This window comes from Pristiophorus japonicus, chromosome 21 (assembly GCF_044704955.1).
Source record: "Pristiophorus japonicus isolate sPriJap1 chromosome 21, sPriJap1.hap1, whole genome shotgun sequence".
Lineage (NCBI taxonomy): Eukaryota > Metazoa > Chordata > Chondrichthyes > Pristiophoridae > Pristiophorus > Pristiophorus japonicus.
The window spans coordinates 84,583,654-84,601,287 of record NC_091997.1 but is presented as its reverse complement, the minus strand read 5'-3'; the positions used below and the strand labels follow the sequence as shown (position 1 = coordinate 84,601,287).

The window sequence follows — 17,634 nt, the reverse complement described above, 5'->3', positions numbered from 1 at the left end:
GAGTTCTTTGGTGTACGTGCACAACTTGGCATTGACTGGACTTAGCCTGGGCCTCACAGCCTTAGTATCGCACAGCTTGTTGAATGCCCTCTGGCTCATTATCGATTGACTCGCCCCCGTGTCCAGTTCCATTGATACCAGTACCCCATTAATCGTTGATCCTTATCGATTTGTTCTTAGTTAGGACCGAGTACAGTCCATACACTTCCTCCTCTGGTATCTCGGATTGCATATCCGGATCCGCGCTAGTCTGACCATCATCCTCCACGTGGTGTGTCACAGCATGCTTGCTCATCTGAGGACACTTGCGCAGGAGATGCCCCACTCTCAGACAGCCTTTGCAACTATATTGCTTAAAACGGCGCTGCTGGTGATATGTGCTTACTATACAGTATAAATGCACATGAGGCCCATACTTGAGAGAAGGTCACTCTGTGACCAGTTACCTTTATTACCAAGACCTCAAGTGATGAAGGTGGGTGGAGCTTCCACAGGTTAGGAATGTCTTCCACAAGTTCGCCCCTTGCCAATGTTCTCAAGGTGTACAACTTAGGTCAGCTTATACATGGGTTACAATGATAGTTGAATACATGACATCACCTTCCCCCCCAAAGTCTTATTGGGATCACAGGTTAAGTCTCTCTGGTGGTTTACACTCCTTTGTAGAGCGCCTGACTTGGGGCTCCGGTTGTTGGGCGCTGGCCTGAGTGTCTGCTGTTTGCGGTGCCTCAGGCCTGTCCGGACTGCCCACAGTGCCCAAAACCCTATTCCCGTCTTTGGCAATCACAGTGCGTGCAAGCCATTTGGGCCCTGCAGCGTAATTAAGGACAAAAACAGGGTCATTGACATCAATACATCGTGCCCTCGCATTTCTGTCATGGTAGTCACATTGTGACCGACGCCTGCTCTCAATGATTTCTTTCATAGGGTGTATAAGGGATAACCTGGTTTTGAGCGTCCTTTTCATTAGCAGCTCTGCGGGTGAGCGAGTGTGGTCGGGATCTATTGGCCAACAGGAGGCGTGATAAGCGGCTTTGTAGGGAACCCCCTTGGATTCTGAGCATTCCCTGTTTGAGGTCGGCTTGAACGGTGCCGTTCTGACATGGTTGATTCCATTGCCTGGCATGAAGTCCTGGAATTCAGTGCTTGTGAAGCACGGGCCATTGTCGCTGACCAAGACATCCGGTAGACCATGGGTGGCGAACATTGCCCGTAGACTTTCTACGGTGGCAAAGGATGTGCTTGAATTTAAAATGGCACACTTAATCCATTTGGAGTAGGCAGCTACTACATCCAAAAACATTTTTCCCATGAAAGGACCTGCGTAGTCCACATGGATGAGTGACCATGGCTTGGCGGGCCAGGACCAGGGTTAAGGGGGGCTTCCCTGGGTGCGTTGCCCAGCTGAGCACATGTGTTGCACCTGCAAACACAAAGTTCCAGGTCTGCATCTATCCCTGGCCACCAAACATGTGAGCTAGCAATTGCCTTCATCATGACAATGCCCGGGTGCTCATTGTGAAGTTCTCTGATAAAGACTTCTCTGCCCATCTGGGGCATGACTACTCGGTTTCCCCACAGTAGGCAATCGGCCTGAATTGAGAGTTCATCCTTGCGCCTATGAAACGGTTTAAATTCCTCAGGGCATGCCCCGTATGTGGCTGCCCAGCCCCCATTCAGGACATATTTCTTAACTAAAGACAGTAGCGGGTCTTTATTTGTCCAGACTTTAATCTGACGGGCTGTCACAGGTGAGCCTTTGCTTTTGAAAGTTTCAACAGCCATGACCATCTCAGCATCATGTTCAGTTGCCCCCTCAGTGGTGGCTAGTGGGAGCCTGCTGAGTGTATCGGCGCAGTTTTCAGTGCCCGGTCTGTGCCGAATTGTGTAGTCATAGGCAGCTAACGCAAGTGCCCACCTCTGTATGCGGGCCGATGCATTCGCATTTATGGCCTTGTTATCAGCCAAAAGGGACGTTATGCGTTTGTGATCTGTCTCCAGCTCAAATTTCCTGCCAATCAGGAACTGGTGCATTTTTTTTACTGCATATACACATGCTAGCGCTTCCTTTTCTACCATCCCATAGCCCCTTTCTACCTGGGACAGACTTCTGGAGGCACAAGCTACCGACTGTAACTGACCATTGGCATTCACATGCAACACACACCCGACCCCATAGGACAACGCATCGCACATTAACGTTATATGACCCGTGTAAGAAACTTGCGTTAAGTTTGTTGGAGCGTAACAAATTGCGTGCTTTATCAAAAGCCCTTTCCTGGCTGTCCCCCCAGACCCAATCACGACCTTTACGTAGGAGCATGTGTAGCAGCTCTAACAGCGTGCTCAGTTTGGGAAGAAAGTTACCAAAATAGTTCAGGAGTCCCAGGAATGTTGCGGGGTCTGGGTGCTCTCTGGATCGCTTCTGTTTTGGACGCAGTAGGTCTGATCCCGTCTGCTGCTACCCTCCTCCCCAGGAATTCTACCTCTGGAGCGAAGAAGACGCACTTCGCCTTTTTCAGTCGCAGCCCTACCCGGTCCAGTCTGCATAGCACCTCCTCCAGGTTGTGGAGGTGTTCTTCAGTATCGCGACCCATGATGAGGATGTCGTCTTGAAAAACCACCGTCCTTGGAATCTTGAGGAGGCTTTCCATATTTCGCTGAAAGATCGCGGCGGCCGAACAAATCCCGAACGGACATCTGTTATACTCAAATAACCCCTTGTGTGTCGTGATGGTGGTCAGCTTCTTCAACTCACTCGCCAGCTCCTGGGTCATGTAAGCTGAGGTCAGGTCCAATTTTGAAAAAAGTTTGCCACCGGACAGCGTCGCAAAGAGGTCCTCCGCTCTCGGTAGCAAGTACGGGTCTTGGAGTGACACCCGATTGATGGTGGCCTTGTAATCACCACATATCCTGACCGACCCACCCGCCTTGAGCACCGGCACGATCGGGCTCGCCCAGTCCCTGAATTCGATTGCCAAGATGGTGCCTTCCCTCAGCAGGCGGTCCAATTCGCATTCTATCTTTTCCCGCATCACGTACGGCACCGCTCTGGCCTTGTGGTGTACTGGCCTGGCGTCCGGGTTTATGTGGATCACTACCTTGGCCCCCATGAAAGTGCCGATGCCAGATTGCAATAATGAGTCAAATTTGTCCAGGACCTGTGAGCATGATACTCGCTCCACAGAGGAAATTGCATTGACATCGCCCCATTTCCAGTTCATGACAGCAAGCCAACTCCTCCCCAGTAGTGCGGGCCGTCCCCCGGGACAATCCAGAGTGGCAACCTGTTCTCCGAATCTTTGTGGGTCATGACTACCGTGGTGCTGCCTAGCACCGGAATGATCTCCTTTGTATATGTCCGTAGCTGTGCGTCAATCGGCCTTGGACACCCACAAACTTTCGAACTGTTTGATACTCATCAGGGACTGGCTGGCCCCCGTGTCTAGCTCCATTAATACTGGGATGCCATTGAGGAGTATTTTCATCATTATCGGTGGCCTCCTGGTATATGAACTGTATATGTGCTCCACATGAACTCGCTGAACTTCAGCTTCCAGTGATTTCCCCCAGTATTCATTTGGCCTCGTAGGGCTTACATCGGGCCCGTCCTCCTCATCGACCTGGCTGCAGGCTTCCTGTACATACGTGCCAAGTGACTGCTGACATTGCAGTTTCTGCAAGTATATTGCTGAAACCTGCAAGCTCTGGCTGGGTGTTTACCTCCACACCTCCAGCATGAGCTGGAGGCCCCATTGTTGGAAACAAAAGGTCCATTACCAGTCGATCGTCTCTGACTGTCTCTGTGACTGTCCTTAAGCGCACCATTAACAGGTGTTGATGGCCCCATTACTGGCCGCATTGTCCATTGTGATGGCATGAATCGCCGTTCAGTTAGCCATTGTCTCTGTTGAATTCCCCCTTTGGGTTCGACTACATGCTGGGGCATGTCCGATTACCCTTGTCTGCCTAGAGAACAGTGTGCCGCGTTAACAATGTTGACTCCCTGATCGTTTGCCGCATTTGAGCCAAGATTTTTGTTATACATCATTCTGGTCTCTTCCTCTCCTGAGATAAATGTCTGGGCTATCAGAGCCGCTGCTTCCAAGGTCAAGTCTTTGGTCTCAATCAGTTTCCTGAAAACCCCAGCGTGCCCGATGCCCTTAATAAAAACGTCTCGCAGCATCTCCGCTCTGCATGCATCTGGGAACTTACATAGGCTCGCCAGTCGCCGGAGATCTGCCACAAAGTGTGGAACACTTTGCCCTTCTCGCCGCTGGTGTGTGTAAAACTGGTGTCTCGCCATGTGCATGCTGCTCGCCGGTTTGAGGTGTTCCCCGATCAATTTACTGAGCTCTTCGAACGTCTTGTCCGCCGGCTTCTCTGGCGCTAGAAGGTCCTTCATCAGGGAGTACGTTCTGGATCCACAAACAGTCAGGAGATGAGCCCTGCGTTTGTTGGCAGAATCCTGTCCCAACCATTCCTTAGTGACAAAACTTTGCTGTAGTCTCAATAAAGTTGTCCCAATCACCACCAACACAGTACCTCTCTTCTGTGCTGCTAGTGGCCATGCTTGCGTGGTTTAAATCCCAGTTTCTCGTCGCCAATGATATGTCCTTACTATACAGTATAAATGCACACGAGGCCCATACTTGAGAGAAGGTCACTCTGTGACCAGTTACCTTTATTACCAAGACCTCAAGTGATGAAGGTGGGTGGAGCTTCCCCTTTTATACCTGAAAGTCCAGGTTAGGAGTGTCTCCCACAAGTTCGCCCCTTGTGGTCAATGTTCTCAAGGTGTACAACTTAGGTCAGCTTATACATGGGTTACAATGATAGTTGAATACATGACAGCTGGTGTCGGCGATTTTCCCTCACAACGCCAACATGGAGAAATCGGATGCATTCCCGCTGGTGGACTTTGGGCAGCCACAGGTCTCACGTACGCAGTCGGGTAGGCCCTGCCATGTGCCACTCTTCCGAACACCAAATCAATCACATTTACAGTACTTGCTGAGTTTCAATTTTCTACTGATATCTGCTTTAGACTTCTATCCGTCGTCATGCATGATTGAGCGATCATGATGGCCCTGTTCAAGTCCAACGTCTCCACCGCAAGTAGTTTACGCAGAATCACCTCGTGGTTGATGCCGATTACGAAGAAGTCCTGCAGCATGTCTGCCCCAAACTTACACGGTCCCGCTAGACATTTCAGGTCGGCAACGAATTCCACTGCATTCTGGCCCTCTAAGTGAACGTGCGTGTAAAATCTGTATCTCGAGATGATGATGCCTTTGTCTGGCTTAAGGTGGTCCTGTACCAGTGTACACAATTCTTCATACGTCTTCTCTATTGGACTCACAGGCAGGAGTAGATTCTTTATCAGACCATAAATGTTTGGACCGCAAACCATGAGGAACACCGCCTGGCGCTGATCTGCGTTGCCGACCTCCTCCATTTTGTTGGCTATGAAGAACTGGTTCAAATGGCTCACAAAGTCTACCCAATCTTCTCCTTCCACAAATCGCTCCAACAATCCAATTGTGCTCATTTTTGCATGCAAAGGTTCTTGTTGCCTTGTTGCCAAATGTTGTGTATGCAATAACTATTAGACTTAGTACTGTTTAACTCCAAGAGGTTTAACCTTGGCTCTGCTTTATTAAGGCCCAAAGTGACTACGATACAAAATGTCTGCCTTTTATACTTGGGCTGCACACATGTGCGTGCAGCCCAATGGCCTCCAACACTGACGCCATCTAGTGGCTAGTGGTCTCAAAAGTACATACATAACAGTCTGCAGGCTGGTTACTCCATATGATTATTGTGAAATATGTTGTGTTTCATTATGTTTAATGAACTATATAAAATATAGAATTCATCTGGAGAATAAAAACAAGGATACCACATACCCTTCATTCCCCTCTCCCCTTTGCAAGCCTAATCCTAGAGATAAAACAAGAAACTGGAAAGTTAGAGAATGACTTGCATGGCTTACACGCTATGTGGTTTGTTCTGAAATAGTCGATCAACTCTGAGTCTTCATATGTACATGTGTGCTGTGATATACATATCTGTTCAAAATACGACTTAGAGGAATATACCAAAGGCTCATCGGACCTGCTGCCTTTAAGACCTGATAATGATAGCTGTGCATTTCTCTCTTAGCAACATATGTTAAAATTACTTAAGTATTGGTAAGTGAACAATTTTTATATATGTACATCATGGAGCAGTGTGTACATGGAAAATGCAATCACATTGGCATTAATTTGTTAATGTTGTCCAGGGTTAAACTCACTACTCCATTTTAATTTTGACTTAATTATGAACATCTTTCATATGTAAAAGCTTAGAAGCATGGGAACAATGACTGCACCCTGTACTTAACATTTACTAAAAGTTAGCATGACTAGCCTTAACTTGGCTGATTTTTATGTTTGATCTTATACTAAGTAGTGACTGTACCAAATTTGTTGTTTGTCTCAAGCAAAAATGTAGTGACTCACAATGATTCATCGCCAATGTAGAGCCAATTGGAGAGGTCACATTGCATTAAAGAATATGGAACAAACTTATAAACAGTTTTATTTGTTGAGAGCAGGTTATAAATCAGGATTATAGATACCTGGGAGAAAGTTATAAGGAGCAGGGTTTAGATGATGTCATGAACCATGCGAATAATTGTTCACATTATCTGGATTCTGGGATTAAATTACAGCCCTTAATTCATACTTTAATTCTTTTTCATTTTATGTCCTATATGCAACATTTTAAGGTTGCTTACCATTATGCTGCAGGAATGCTGAACAGGCAGTTACAAGATTGACGTGACAGCATAGGGAGCTATGGTTGTAACTGCTGGTTTGAAGTAGGGCCTGAAAGTATCCATATCATACGACAGGTCTTGTGGTTTTATAAAGATCATATTCTGGCAGTAGTATATGTACTATTTTAGCTGTAATATACTACTGTTTTCAGTGGATGCATTTCAGATTTGCTTAACCTTTGTTTATAAAGATGTAATGATTGCTTAATGCTTGATTCTTAAATTATCACTTATGATGAGGTATCGGTTACATTTCTGCTGATTGATCAAAATTTAATGTATGCTGCTATAATAGTCTAATACACAACGTAATTTATTTTCATTTGGTCAGAATACTGAGGGAGAGCAGGAAAATCAGGCAGAATCATATACTTCCACACACATTTTTAGAGCTATATTGGCAAATGCCCGAGAACAAGATGTCTGTCACCTTTAGTTCTAGATGCTGCTTGCTCACAAAGGGCAATTTGAGGAAAATGCGGAAAATAACTCTTCATTAAAAAAGTGACTAATATTCTGTATAAATAAAGCTAGCAGATATATGGCATTGCTCATGGTATACTGGTGATATGTTGCTTTATAAGGACAATATTGCTGTACCATGTAACACAATGTATTATTCTGCTGTTAAGATACACCTGTGCGCCTTTAAGGCCACAAATTCCAATTGTTCTCAAGTAAACATAGCTTCAGGTCAATCAGAGTTTAATTGTTGTTTGGTGAGGAAACTTGGCATACTAGAAAATGTACCAAGTTTTAGCTGACTGAAACGTGGAATTTTCCTTTAAGTCACAACAGTTTAAATGTCTTCAGTGGCTGACCAAATTGATTGCTCTTTTACAGATAACAATGAATGTATCACTGAAACAAGTATGTGTGGAACTAAAGGAGTGTGCCAGAATACCCCGGGTAGCTTTCTCTGTGAATGCCAACGTGGATTTTCATTGGATCAAACTGGCCACAGCTGCGAAGGTAGAGTTTGAATAGAACTAGAAAAAATATAACTGGATAGCAATCATTTCAAATAATTTTGTGCCTTTTATCCAAACTCCATAAATGTCATTAATTATAGGTTGAGTTCCAAAGCCAACTTAATAGACCATAACTATTATTGTATAAAAATATTTGTTATCCTTGCATAACTATCGAACATATCCAGACAGACTAACTTTAGTTGCACTGAGATTTCAAATGTGAGCTAATAAGTCACATTAAAGTGATTTGTGAATATTTACACATTCTCATTGATGTAAATTTCATGTTGAAATAATGTTTTGATCATTATTTTGGCTGAAGTTTTTCCTCTGTACATTAATACAAACAGTAATCAGCTAGTGCAGTTGATTCAAAATGATACTGTAAATATTACTGACAGAAACAGAATCTGCATTTCACAAGTTCTTCTCAACAGTCAAATATCTTATCATTGCCATTGAAAGACTTGAAATTCCTACAATGTTCAGTGTATGAATGCTATACTTGGCACTTATTTTTCAAGCCAAGAATGCACTCTCTTGTGTCTACAAGAACCCTGAGGATTTTGTATAATAGTAATATCGGGCTGGTTTTATCTTTTGCAATTTTCATTCATCCATGTAAGTACTTTGTTTAATTCAGTTGAGTTTGTTACCAAGACTACCACCATCGGGCTGCGTGTTATGTTTTGGCTGTGTCAAGCACCGTGCTCAAAACAGACTATTTTGAGTTGGCCAGAATCAGGGAGAAATTACAACAGCTGACTCCAACTAACATCACTTGGGAATAAATCTTATTATATTGGTCTCATAAAAGTACAGCCAAAATAACCCACATAACAGCTGAATCTTAGTAACCAATCTGAACTTTATTGTTTGCTATGTTAGCTCATAAATACTCAGTAGGGCATTCGCTTGAGGTCTGCAGCAATGGAAAATTCACCAAAAAAAACCAGAAAAATTCTGCATATATAAACATAGAGTAATTGTAATAAATTTCAACCCTACAAAAAAAAACTTCCTGTTGAGTGTATATATTAATTTTGGAGTGTAGCTGCTAAATGTGTGCATTTTTTTTTTAATGATTTTCTAGATATTGATGAATGTGAGGGAAGCCATCGTTGTCAACATGGCTGTCAGAACCTAGCCGGTGGATATCGATGCGGCTGTCCACATGGTTATCTTCAGCACTATCAGTGGAATCAATGTGTTGGCAAGTAACTTGTTGCTCAAATTGTGTTATGAAAGAAAACATCTGAGTGAAGAAATCCTTATGATCATTTTGTTAACAAAATGTAACTCTTTCCCCTCAGTTTTAAATTCTTTCTCAGTACTCCCACCTCCCTACTTAGGACAATCTGGATACCTATATGGACACTGTCAATGCTGCCCCCAATTTATTTTTCTAGTTGGACAGATTAGCACTCTCTGACAATATATCACCCTACCTCTGCCAAAGATGCTGCACTTTATGGCCCCAAGTTTCCACATGATTTGCTCCTGATTTTTAGGAGCAACTGGTGTAGAATGGAGTATCTTAGAAATCGGAATTCTCGTCATTTAGTTTGCTCCAGTTCTAGTCAGTTAGAACAGTTTCACTTTGGAACAGAATTTTTTTTTCAAAAGGGGGCATGTCCGGCCACTTGCGCCTGTTTTCAAAGTTTCGTCAGTGAAAACTTACTCCAAACTAACTTAGAATGGAGTAAGTGAAGATTTTTGTACACTCGAAAAAACCTTGTCTACACTTTAGAAAATCAGGCGTAGGTTACAAATCAGGCGTAGGGAATGGTGGGGGGGGGTGGTTTAAAGGGAAGTTTACAAACATTAAACACTTCAGTTTTACAAATAAAGAGCCATCATCAATAATAAATGATAAATACATCAATAAATCAACCAATAAATCAATCAAAAAAAATAAGAAGAAATTTTTTTTTTTAAATCAATAAATAAAACATTTTCTACTTACCGACTGAAGCACCGGGAGCTCTCCAACAGCGTTCTGGGATGCCCCCCCAGTGTGTCTCTGTCAGTGTCTCTATCTCTCTGTCTGTCTGTGTGTGTCTCTCATTCTCTGTCTGTCAGTGTCTGTGTTTCTGACAGCGAGGGGAGGGAGAGGGGAAGGAGGGGGGAGAAAGGAGATGGGGGGAAGGAGGAAGGAGATTGGGGGGGGGGGGGGGGGGAAAGGAGAAGGGGGAGGGACCGAGACCAGCACCAGATTTACAGGTAGGTGGCGTTGGGTCGGGTCGGGGAGGTGGTGGGAGGGAGGTCAGTTCGGTTCAGGTCAGGGGGAGGGAGTGAGGGAGGTCAGGTCGGGGAGAGGGAGGTCAGGTCGGATCCAGTCCGGGGGCGGGGGGGAGCGGTAGTTGGGTCGGGTCCAGTCGGGGGGGGAGCGCGGGAGCGGGAGTCGGGTCCAGTCGGTGGGGGGGGGGGGAGCGGGAATCGGTGTCGGGTCCGGTCCGGTCCGGAGGCGGGAAGCGGGAGTCGGGTCAGGAGGAAGCAGGAGCTGGCCGTGGGAGGAGCCTTATTCACGCAGCCCCAGTGAGGCCATTCGGCCAGGGCTAGGGACTGCATACTTCGGGCCCCTCCCACACAGTTTCGGGCGCCTGGAGCTACTGCACTTGCGTGCCCACTGTAGCGCGCATGTGCAGAGGTCCCGGCACTGTTTTCAGCGCAGGGACCTGGCTCCGCCCCCTACAGCTCTTGCTGCGCTGCGCCGAGGGCCAGAGGACCTGCAGGGAGGTGGGGAATACGGAGGGTTTTTTTAGGCGCACTTTGTGGCGCGAAAAACGGGCGTCCAGGTCGGGACTGCGCCATTCTGGGCGCGGTTCGAAACTTGGGCCCTATATTCCTACAGGATGCTCCACCTGACAGTCCAGCCAAGAACAAGCAAAACTTGTGCATTTGGGGAGCAAAGGATTTGAACCCATGTTTCTGACTACGAATCCAACACTACCACTAAAGCTACTGGTGCCCACTCCATATAATTTTATATATTTAGTATTGTGAAAAGCAACATGCTGTAAGGCAGAACTCTCCTTATTTAGTGTCTAAGAAAGCTTAGCAGTAAAAGATGAATTTTCTTATTTTAGAACATTTTGGGTTTTGAAAGAACAGGACACATTTTGTGATCATTGTATCCATGCATTTACTGACAAATCATTGAAAACAGACTTCTCTGAGGTTCCATCATGTCACTATTTGATACTGTACCTGCCAAAGTTTAATAGTTCCTTGCAAAGAACCAACACAACTATGAAAATAGCAGAAACAAAGCATTTGGTAATTATAAAAAGTGCTTTAGTTCGTCAATTTACAGTGTGGCTACAAGAAATTATATTTTCAACTAAACCGATGCATCGAGCACACAAACTATTGCATACAGCCAGTGACTGCCTGGTATAATGCACCTAGTTTGTGCCTAAATTGAAGTTTTAGATAACATGTTGTCCAAAGTGTATTTCAATCTGAAGACTGATGCAAAAACATCTGCTTAAAATGTACTTCAAAAAAAATAATTAGTCAAATAACTTGCATTGCTCAGGGCTCATGGGAATTCTGTGGTAAAAGTAGATGGAATTCTTGTACAAGAGCTTTCTTACTCAGCACTGAAAAATCTGCTTTCCACAAACAGCCTCTTCACAAATAAACTGTCACCACAATGACCCGCATTTAGCAGTGGTCATAACAGCGAATTGTTAACCTTTGCCGTCATTACCCCTCTGAAACTGACCATAACTTTAGGATTTAGCGCATGCGCAAATAAACACAGATATCCTGAAGCTGTGGTCAGTCATTCACTGCTCCACCACAGGCTGCGTTATGGAACTCCCGACAGCCCGCAAACAGTGAAATCACTTGAACTGACAAATTTAAACTTTTCTGATCCAATAGTGTTATTAAAGAACCCATTAAAAATTAGGCCTTGTTGGAATAGGTGTAACTGGGGTTTTAACAGCATAGTGACTGCTCAATAGCCGTTCTGGCCCTGAAAAACGAGTTTTATATTTATGGAATGTAAAATTTCTCCATTATTCTAGAAAATTACTCGATTTTAAAAATAATATAATATATATTTTAATTTAAATTTGTTTGATATTTCAACTATCTTAACCCCATGTGTTTTTCACAATCTTTATTTCGCTCTCCATTAAAACATTTAAAAGTGAATTGAATTAATGCTTTTTATTCCAAAGCGAAATAGTGCGGATGCTGGAATCTGAAATAAAAACAGAGAATGCTGGAAATCTCAGCAGGTCAGGCAGCATCTGTGGAGAGAAAAAGAGAGTTAACGTTTCAGGTCGACGACCTTTCGTCAGAACTGCCGAATGTTCGAAAAGAGCACATTTTTAAGCACTGAAACTAGGGGGGGGGGGGGGGGGGAAGAAGGTCTGTGATAGGGTGGAAGACAGGAGAGATTAAAGAGACAAAAGGGACGATGGGCCGAATTGGAAATGGTAATGACAAAAGTTAGAAAAAGGTTAATCTGGATAGGGTGTGAATGGCGCAGTAATGATCAGCTGTCATTATAGACAAAGAGGGGGGGAAAAAATATATAAGATGATGGGAGGGAAAGGGAGTCAAAGATGGCCAGAGGTTATACTCTGAAATTGTTGAACTCGATGTTGAGTCCAGAAGGCTGCAAAGTACCTAAACGAAAGATGAGGTTCTGTTCCTCGAGCTTGCGTTGAGCTTCACTGGAACAGTGGAGGAGTCCAAGGACGGAGATATCAGAGTGGGAATGGAGTGGAGATCTAAAGTGACAGGCGACCGGAAGCTCAGGGTCACACTTATGGACTGAACAGAGGTGTTCCACAAAGCGGTCACCCAATCTACGCTTGGTCTCCCCAATGTAGAGGAGACCACATCGTGAGCAGCAAATACAGTGTACTAAATTGAAAGAAGTACAAGTAAATAGCTGTTTCACCTGGAAGGAGTATTTTGGACCCTGGATAGCGGAGAGAGAGGAGGTAAAAGGGCAGGTGTTGCACGAAAAGATGTCGAGGGAAGGGGGGGGGGGGGTGACTGTGGAATGGACCAGGGTATCGCGAAGGGAGCGGTCCCTTCGGAATGCTGAGAGGGGAGGGGAAGATGTGATTGGTGGTGGGATCATGCTGGAGGTGGTGGAAATGGCAGAGGATGATCCGGATTGGTTGTTACCAATAGGAACGGTAGTATAGTTGATATGTTACTGCATTAGTAATCCAGAGGCCTGGACTAATGATCTCACCACAGGGAATTTAAATTCAGCTAATTTAAAAAGTCTGGAATAAAAAGCTAGTATCAGTAATGGTGACCATGAAACTACCGGATTGTCGTAAAAACCCATCTGGTTCAGTAATGTCCTTTAGAGAAGGAAATCTTCCAATCTTACCCGGCCTATATGTGACTCCAGATCCACAGCAATGTGGTTGAGTCTTAACAGACCTCTGAAATGGCCTAGCAAGCCACTCAGTTGTACCAAACCGCTACAAAGAACAACAGTTCAAGAAGGTTCACCACCACCTTCTCAAGGGCATTAGGGATGGGCAATAAATGCTATCCTTGCCGGCGACACTCTCATCCCGTGAAGGAATAAATTAAAAATGTAATCAGCAGTGCTGAAAGCAACCAAAGAAAGTTTACTGTGAGTCAAAACCTCCCCCGTCCTTTGGTGCAGGAAAAAAATTGAAGGATTTATTCTTAACCACAGCTCCACAAGCGCAACTAGCAGAGCCAAGCTTTTACTAGTCAAGCAGTGCAGAATAAATTCTCTCTGCAATTTCTAACTTAGAAGCCCAGAAATGTATAACTTAAAGTTGTTGACCTAGCACAATTTAAGATGGGCAATAAAAAATTATTCACAGCTGTTTAAAGATGTACCTATTCTATTTTGAACTTGCATACTGAATTTTTTTTTAATTACTTAAGAGCTGTGCAAATAAACTTATTTACAGTTAACTACCTTATTTTAATTAAAAAGTCTAAAATTGTACACCTAATTTTAGGGAAAGTACAGTTTTGCTAATTCAGATATTTAAAGCTGTTTAATTTAAATTTGGACAATGTGTTTTATTTGAAATTAATTTAAATGCTTTCAAATAAGTTTAGTTAAAATTTGGCAACTGAAGCTGCTTTTATATATTGGTGTCAGTGGGGTATTTCTAATGCTGATTCCCACAGGGACGTCCTGGATTTCATCCAACGTGAACCCAGCAGATTGACATGGGTTTGCCGTTTACTGCGCAAGACCCAGATTCCAGGAAGCACTGACATAAATTCTACGCTGACACCAATGTAAGAGCAGCTTTAATGTAATAAAACATTGGTTTTAAAATATTTATTTGTGGTGACCCCCTGCAATTAATGGTGCACCCTTGGTGATCCCCTGTAACTACTGTCATACTCCTGGTGATCCCCCTACAACTACAGACACACTCCTGGTGACCCCCTACAACTACAGACACACATTTGGTGACCCCCTGAAACTACAGACACACACACCTGGTGACCCCCTGAAACTACAGACACACACACCTGGTGACCCCCTGAAACTACAGACACACTCCTAGGGATTCCTTGCAATTGCCAACCCTATTCTGGGATCCTCTGTGAATATTGACCCTCCCACGGGGAGTACAAACTAACACACTGCTTAGCACTCTATCCTAAGTTCCAAAATGCAGTGTTATGTACCCAAAGTGAAACCATGTCAGTGCAGAAAAGGATAATGGAAGTAACATTCTAGTAAGTCACCAAACATGAAAATCTGTTGACAGGCAGCTCGAAATATAATGAACTTGGGAGCCTGCTAGTAGTTGCTTGCTGACCCCTTAGAATACGGGAACTCCCATCTGTACATCTAATGTAATAACAAACAGTATTCCGTGCACCACTGTATGCCAAAGTGAAAATGTATCTGGACTATCAAAGCTGGCACCAACTATCAAGCTCAATGCACACCTTCATCCATTGCAGTTTTGGACAGAAAAAGTACTGATTTTCTTTTTCCTGAGTCCTATGAATGAAATTTAGGTAGGAAACACAAAATTCTGTCATAGATTCTACTGCTGCTGAATCCCTGGGCACTAGAACAGAAACAAACAAATATATTCTGCCTTTTTGGTGCATGAAGTGGTGTGGAGTAAAACAGAGAAAGACATTTGTCAATGGGAAATGTAATAAGGGAACAGAGTTAGAGATTGCAACCACAAATTGAGTTAAATTACAATTTTTAACATTCAACTGTAGTCAACCTCTTTCTTTGGTTCACAAATACGTGCTTCGAGTAAGCATGAGACACTTGATGGTGTATACGGAACTGACTGTATTGATATCTAGTATTGGTGATCAGCCCAACTAGACACAGATTGGCTTTTTTTTTTCTAGTTCTATATTTTGAGCCTTCAGAAGGACTACTGATCCTTTATACATATTTTTCCTACAGCAAAGGTACATGACATAGATAAGACCTCATGATATATCTATTACTGAATCCTTTGAAGACCGTCGATTCATGTATACAGTTGTAGCTACTTACCCAAACAAGACTTCCTGGCTTAACTGTTCTCAAATCCTTTGAAGAATAGGCTTTATTGACCGTTATCTTTCCATACTATAGTTAATGGATCCCTCTACCTATATTTATTAGCTACTAAAGTTATACTTTAATCAGCCATGGTGGATGTTTTCCTAGTCACGTATTTCCTTACACAAGAATTTCATGTACATGATACTCAAACATCAAAAGCAGAAGACAAGCTATGCTTTCTCCTGTGATAGCCAAAAGCTCTCTTGTTTATATTGGAAAGCCTGTTATTCCAAGATACAAGGAAGTTTGATTATTAACCCTTAACTCCCCAAGATGTCCAACATAACTCTCCAGGATGTCCAACAATAATCAGCCTCAAAAATACTCTACTTAAAATGAGCCTGTTACAGACAGCAAACAATGTAAGAATTAAAATTAATCAAATCTATTTCAGAAAGGCAGCACAGAGGGACACGGGGTCACATCCATGCAGCCACACACTGGTGAATTTGTGGCCCCAGTCACACTGTTACTGAGATGCCAACTGGAAGCCGAGTGATTTCTCTCAGTGAGGCAAGCAAAATCAAGAAAAAGAAAGTAATCCCAGGGCTGTACTTTGGTAGCCAGTGAGGAAACATCATTGACATTGGCATGGAAACAGGTTATACTCACCCATTTGGCTGGAGTTGGAAGCTGGTCTTGGGTGATGAGTAAATGGGAAGGAAAATAGATGGAAATTTATCATCATAAAAAAAATTGCCTTCAAATCCATTTTGTCAGAAAGGACGGTGAGAGCAGATCAAACAAGACACTCCATTAAATCTTGATAGTTGACACCATTGTTCCAGTGCCAAAACAACAAGCAGATGTGATGTATCTTAAGCGTAGCACTAATTATTTCCCAAGCACATCTTTGATTCAGTGAATAACTAGGTCTCACATCCTTCACTGTCAAGTTATGTAATTTATTTGAGGATACATCTCCACCAAAGTGTGTTTACAGCAGCGCATACATCTGACAGTTAAATTCCTAATGGTATAATTTTACAATGGCTGCTAATAAGATAGTTCTGTAGTCTTTCTTGGAACTTATTTACATAGTATTTACACCATTCGGTCCAACCGGTCCATGCCAGTATTTATCGTTACTCGCAATATCATACTTGCTCCTTAGTCTTGTGTAATTTGTCTGAGCATTCTCACGTGGTGGAGCACCTCTTAGGCTGTCTCTGTAATCTGCCCTAAATCCTCAGCAATATTGTCAACACTGAAGTTACATTATGCAAATTTTTTCCCGTTCTCCTGGGGAGAGATACCTGGACACTTTGATCCAGGAGGCAGTCACACTAAGATTTCCAAATCTCTGGCATTAAATTGACAGCAAGACTAATTCTTTTAAAACAATTCGGAATAGTTTACTAAACACACATGCATGTCTTATCAGAGAAACAGCAGTCGTCAGCTAGCCTACGGATCTATTGAGTTACAACAGATTATAAAAAGGTATACTTCACTTTCCTCTGGCTGGCTGAGCACACGGCCTGCTGTTTGTGCTGGTCTTGAGAGCATGGTTTTCCTGTTTTGCCGTATGCTCAGGAGAGAAGAAGAGGGGACCCAACAATCTGTGCTTGGGTATTTATAGTTCTTAAGTACATTGTTTCTCTGAAAGCCCAGGATTGGCTCTTGATTCCAGGGCCATTTCTGATTGGCTTCTCCTCATACAACTCTTTTTGGGGGGGAACCAGTGCCATTCCTTGATTAGGTTGATGGCTTTCCAATCCCTTTAAGCTCTGTCCAGCCAGAAGACAATATACAAACAGAACATGCTGGAAGTCTGTGAGCATCCATTTTGTCTCTTTCAAAACTGTATTTTTGTATAATCTCAGTTTTTAACATTTATTTATATATATATATATATATATATATACAGAATCAATTTTGTCATTACTAAACACTTTTATTCTTACAAACTCCCGGCCTTGAGGGGAAATATCCTTATTGACTCCTCATATGGTTTATCTCCTCAGGGCTCACATATCATGACATAACATGAGAGGGTTCTGATAGCTGTGCTGTTTATGTTTCTGTGAAGTGGATGACCGCTGTTTAATGAGTTTTAAACTTAGAGAGAGAGAAAAATGGATGGCCTGTCTCGGTCCCCACCTCGTACGGTGTGTGCCACAAGTAGGGGATTTACTGTAGTATGATAACATCTCCAGCGGAGACCCTCCCTTTCCCGTATCTTCAGTGCACCATCACTTCTCGAAGCACATTGATGATGTTCGTGCTTCTCCATCTTCCCTCGGCATCGGTCGTGGCCAGTATCG

General features: G+C 43.5%; 1 protein-coding gene across 3 annotated transcripts in view; it reads left to right on the top strand.

Moving 5' to 3' along the window:
* The window catches only part of LOC139234157 (fibrillin-1-like), a 602,997-nt gene that overhangs the window by 566,842 nt on the left and 18,521 nt on the right, over positions 1-17,634 (top strand). For all 3 annotated transcript variants that reach the window (XM_070865155.1, XM_070865154.1, XM_070865156.1), the window contains 2 exons: positions 7,670-7,798; positions 8,894-9,013. In XM_070865155.1, the coding sequence (XP_070721256.1) occupies positions 7,670-7,798; positions 8,894-9,013 (249 nt within the window). The remainder of the gene's footprint in view (positions 1-7,669; positions 7,799-8,893; positions 9,014-17,634) is intronic.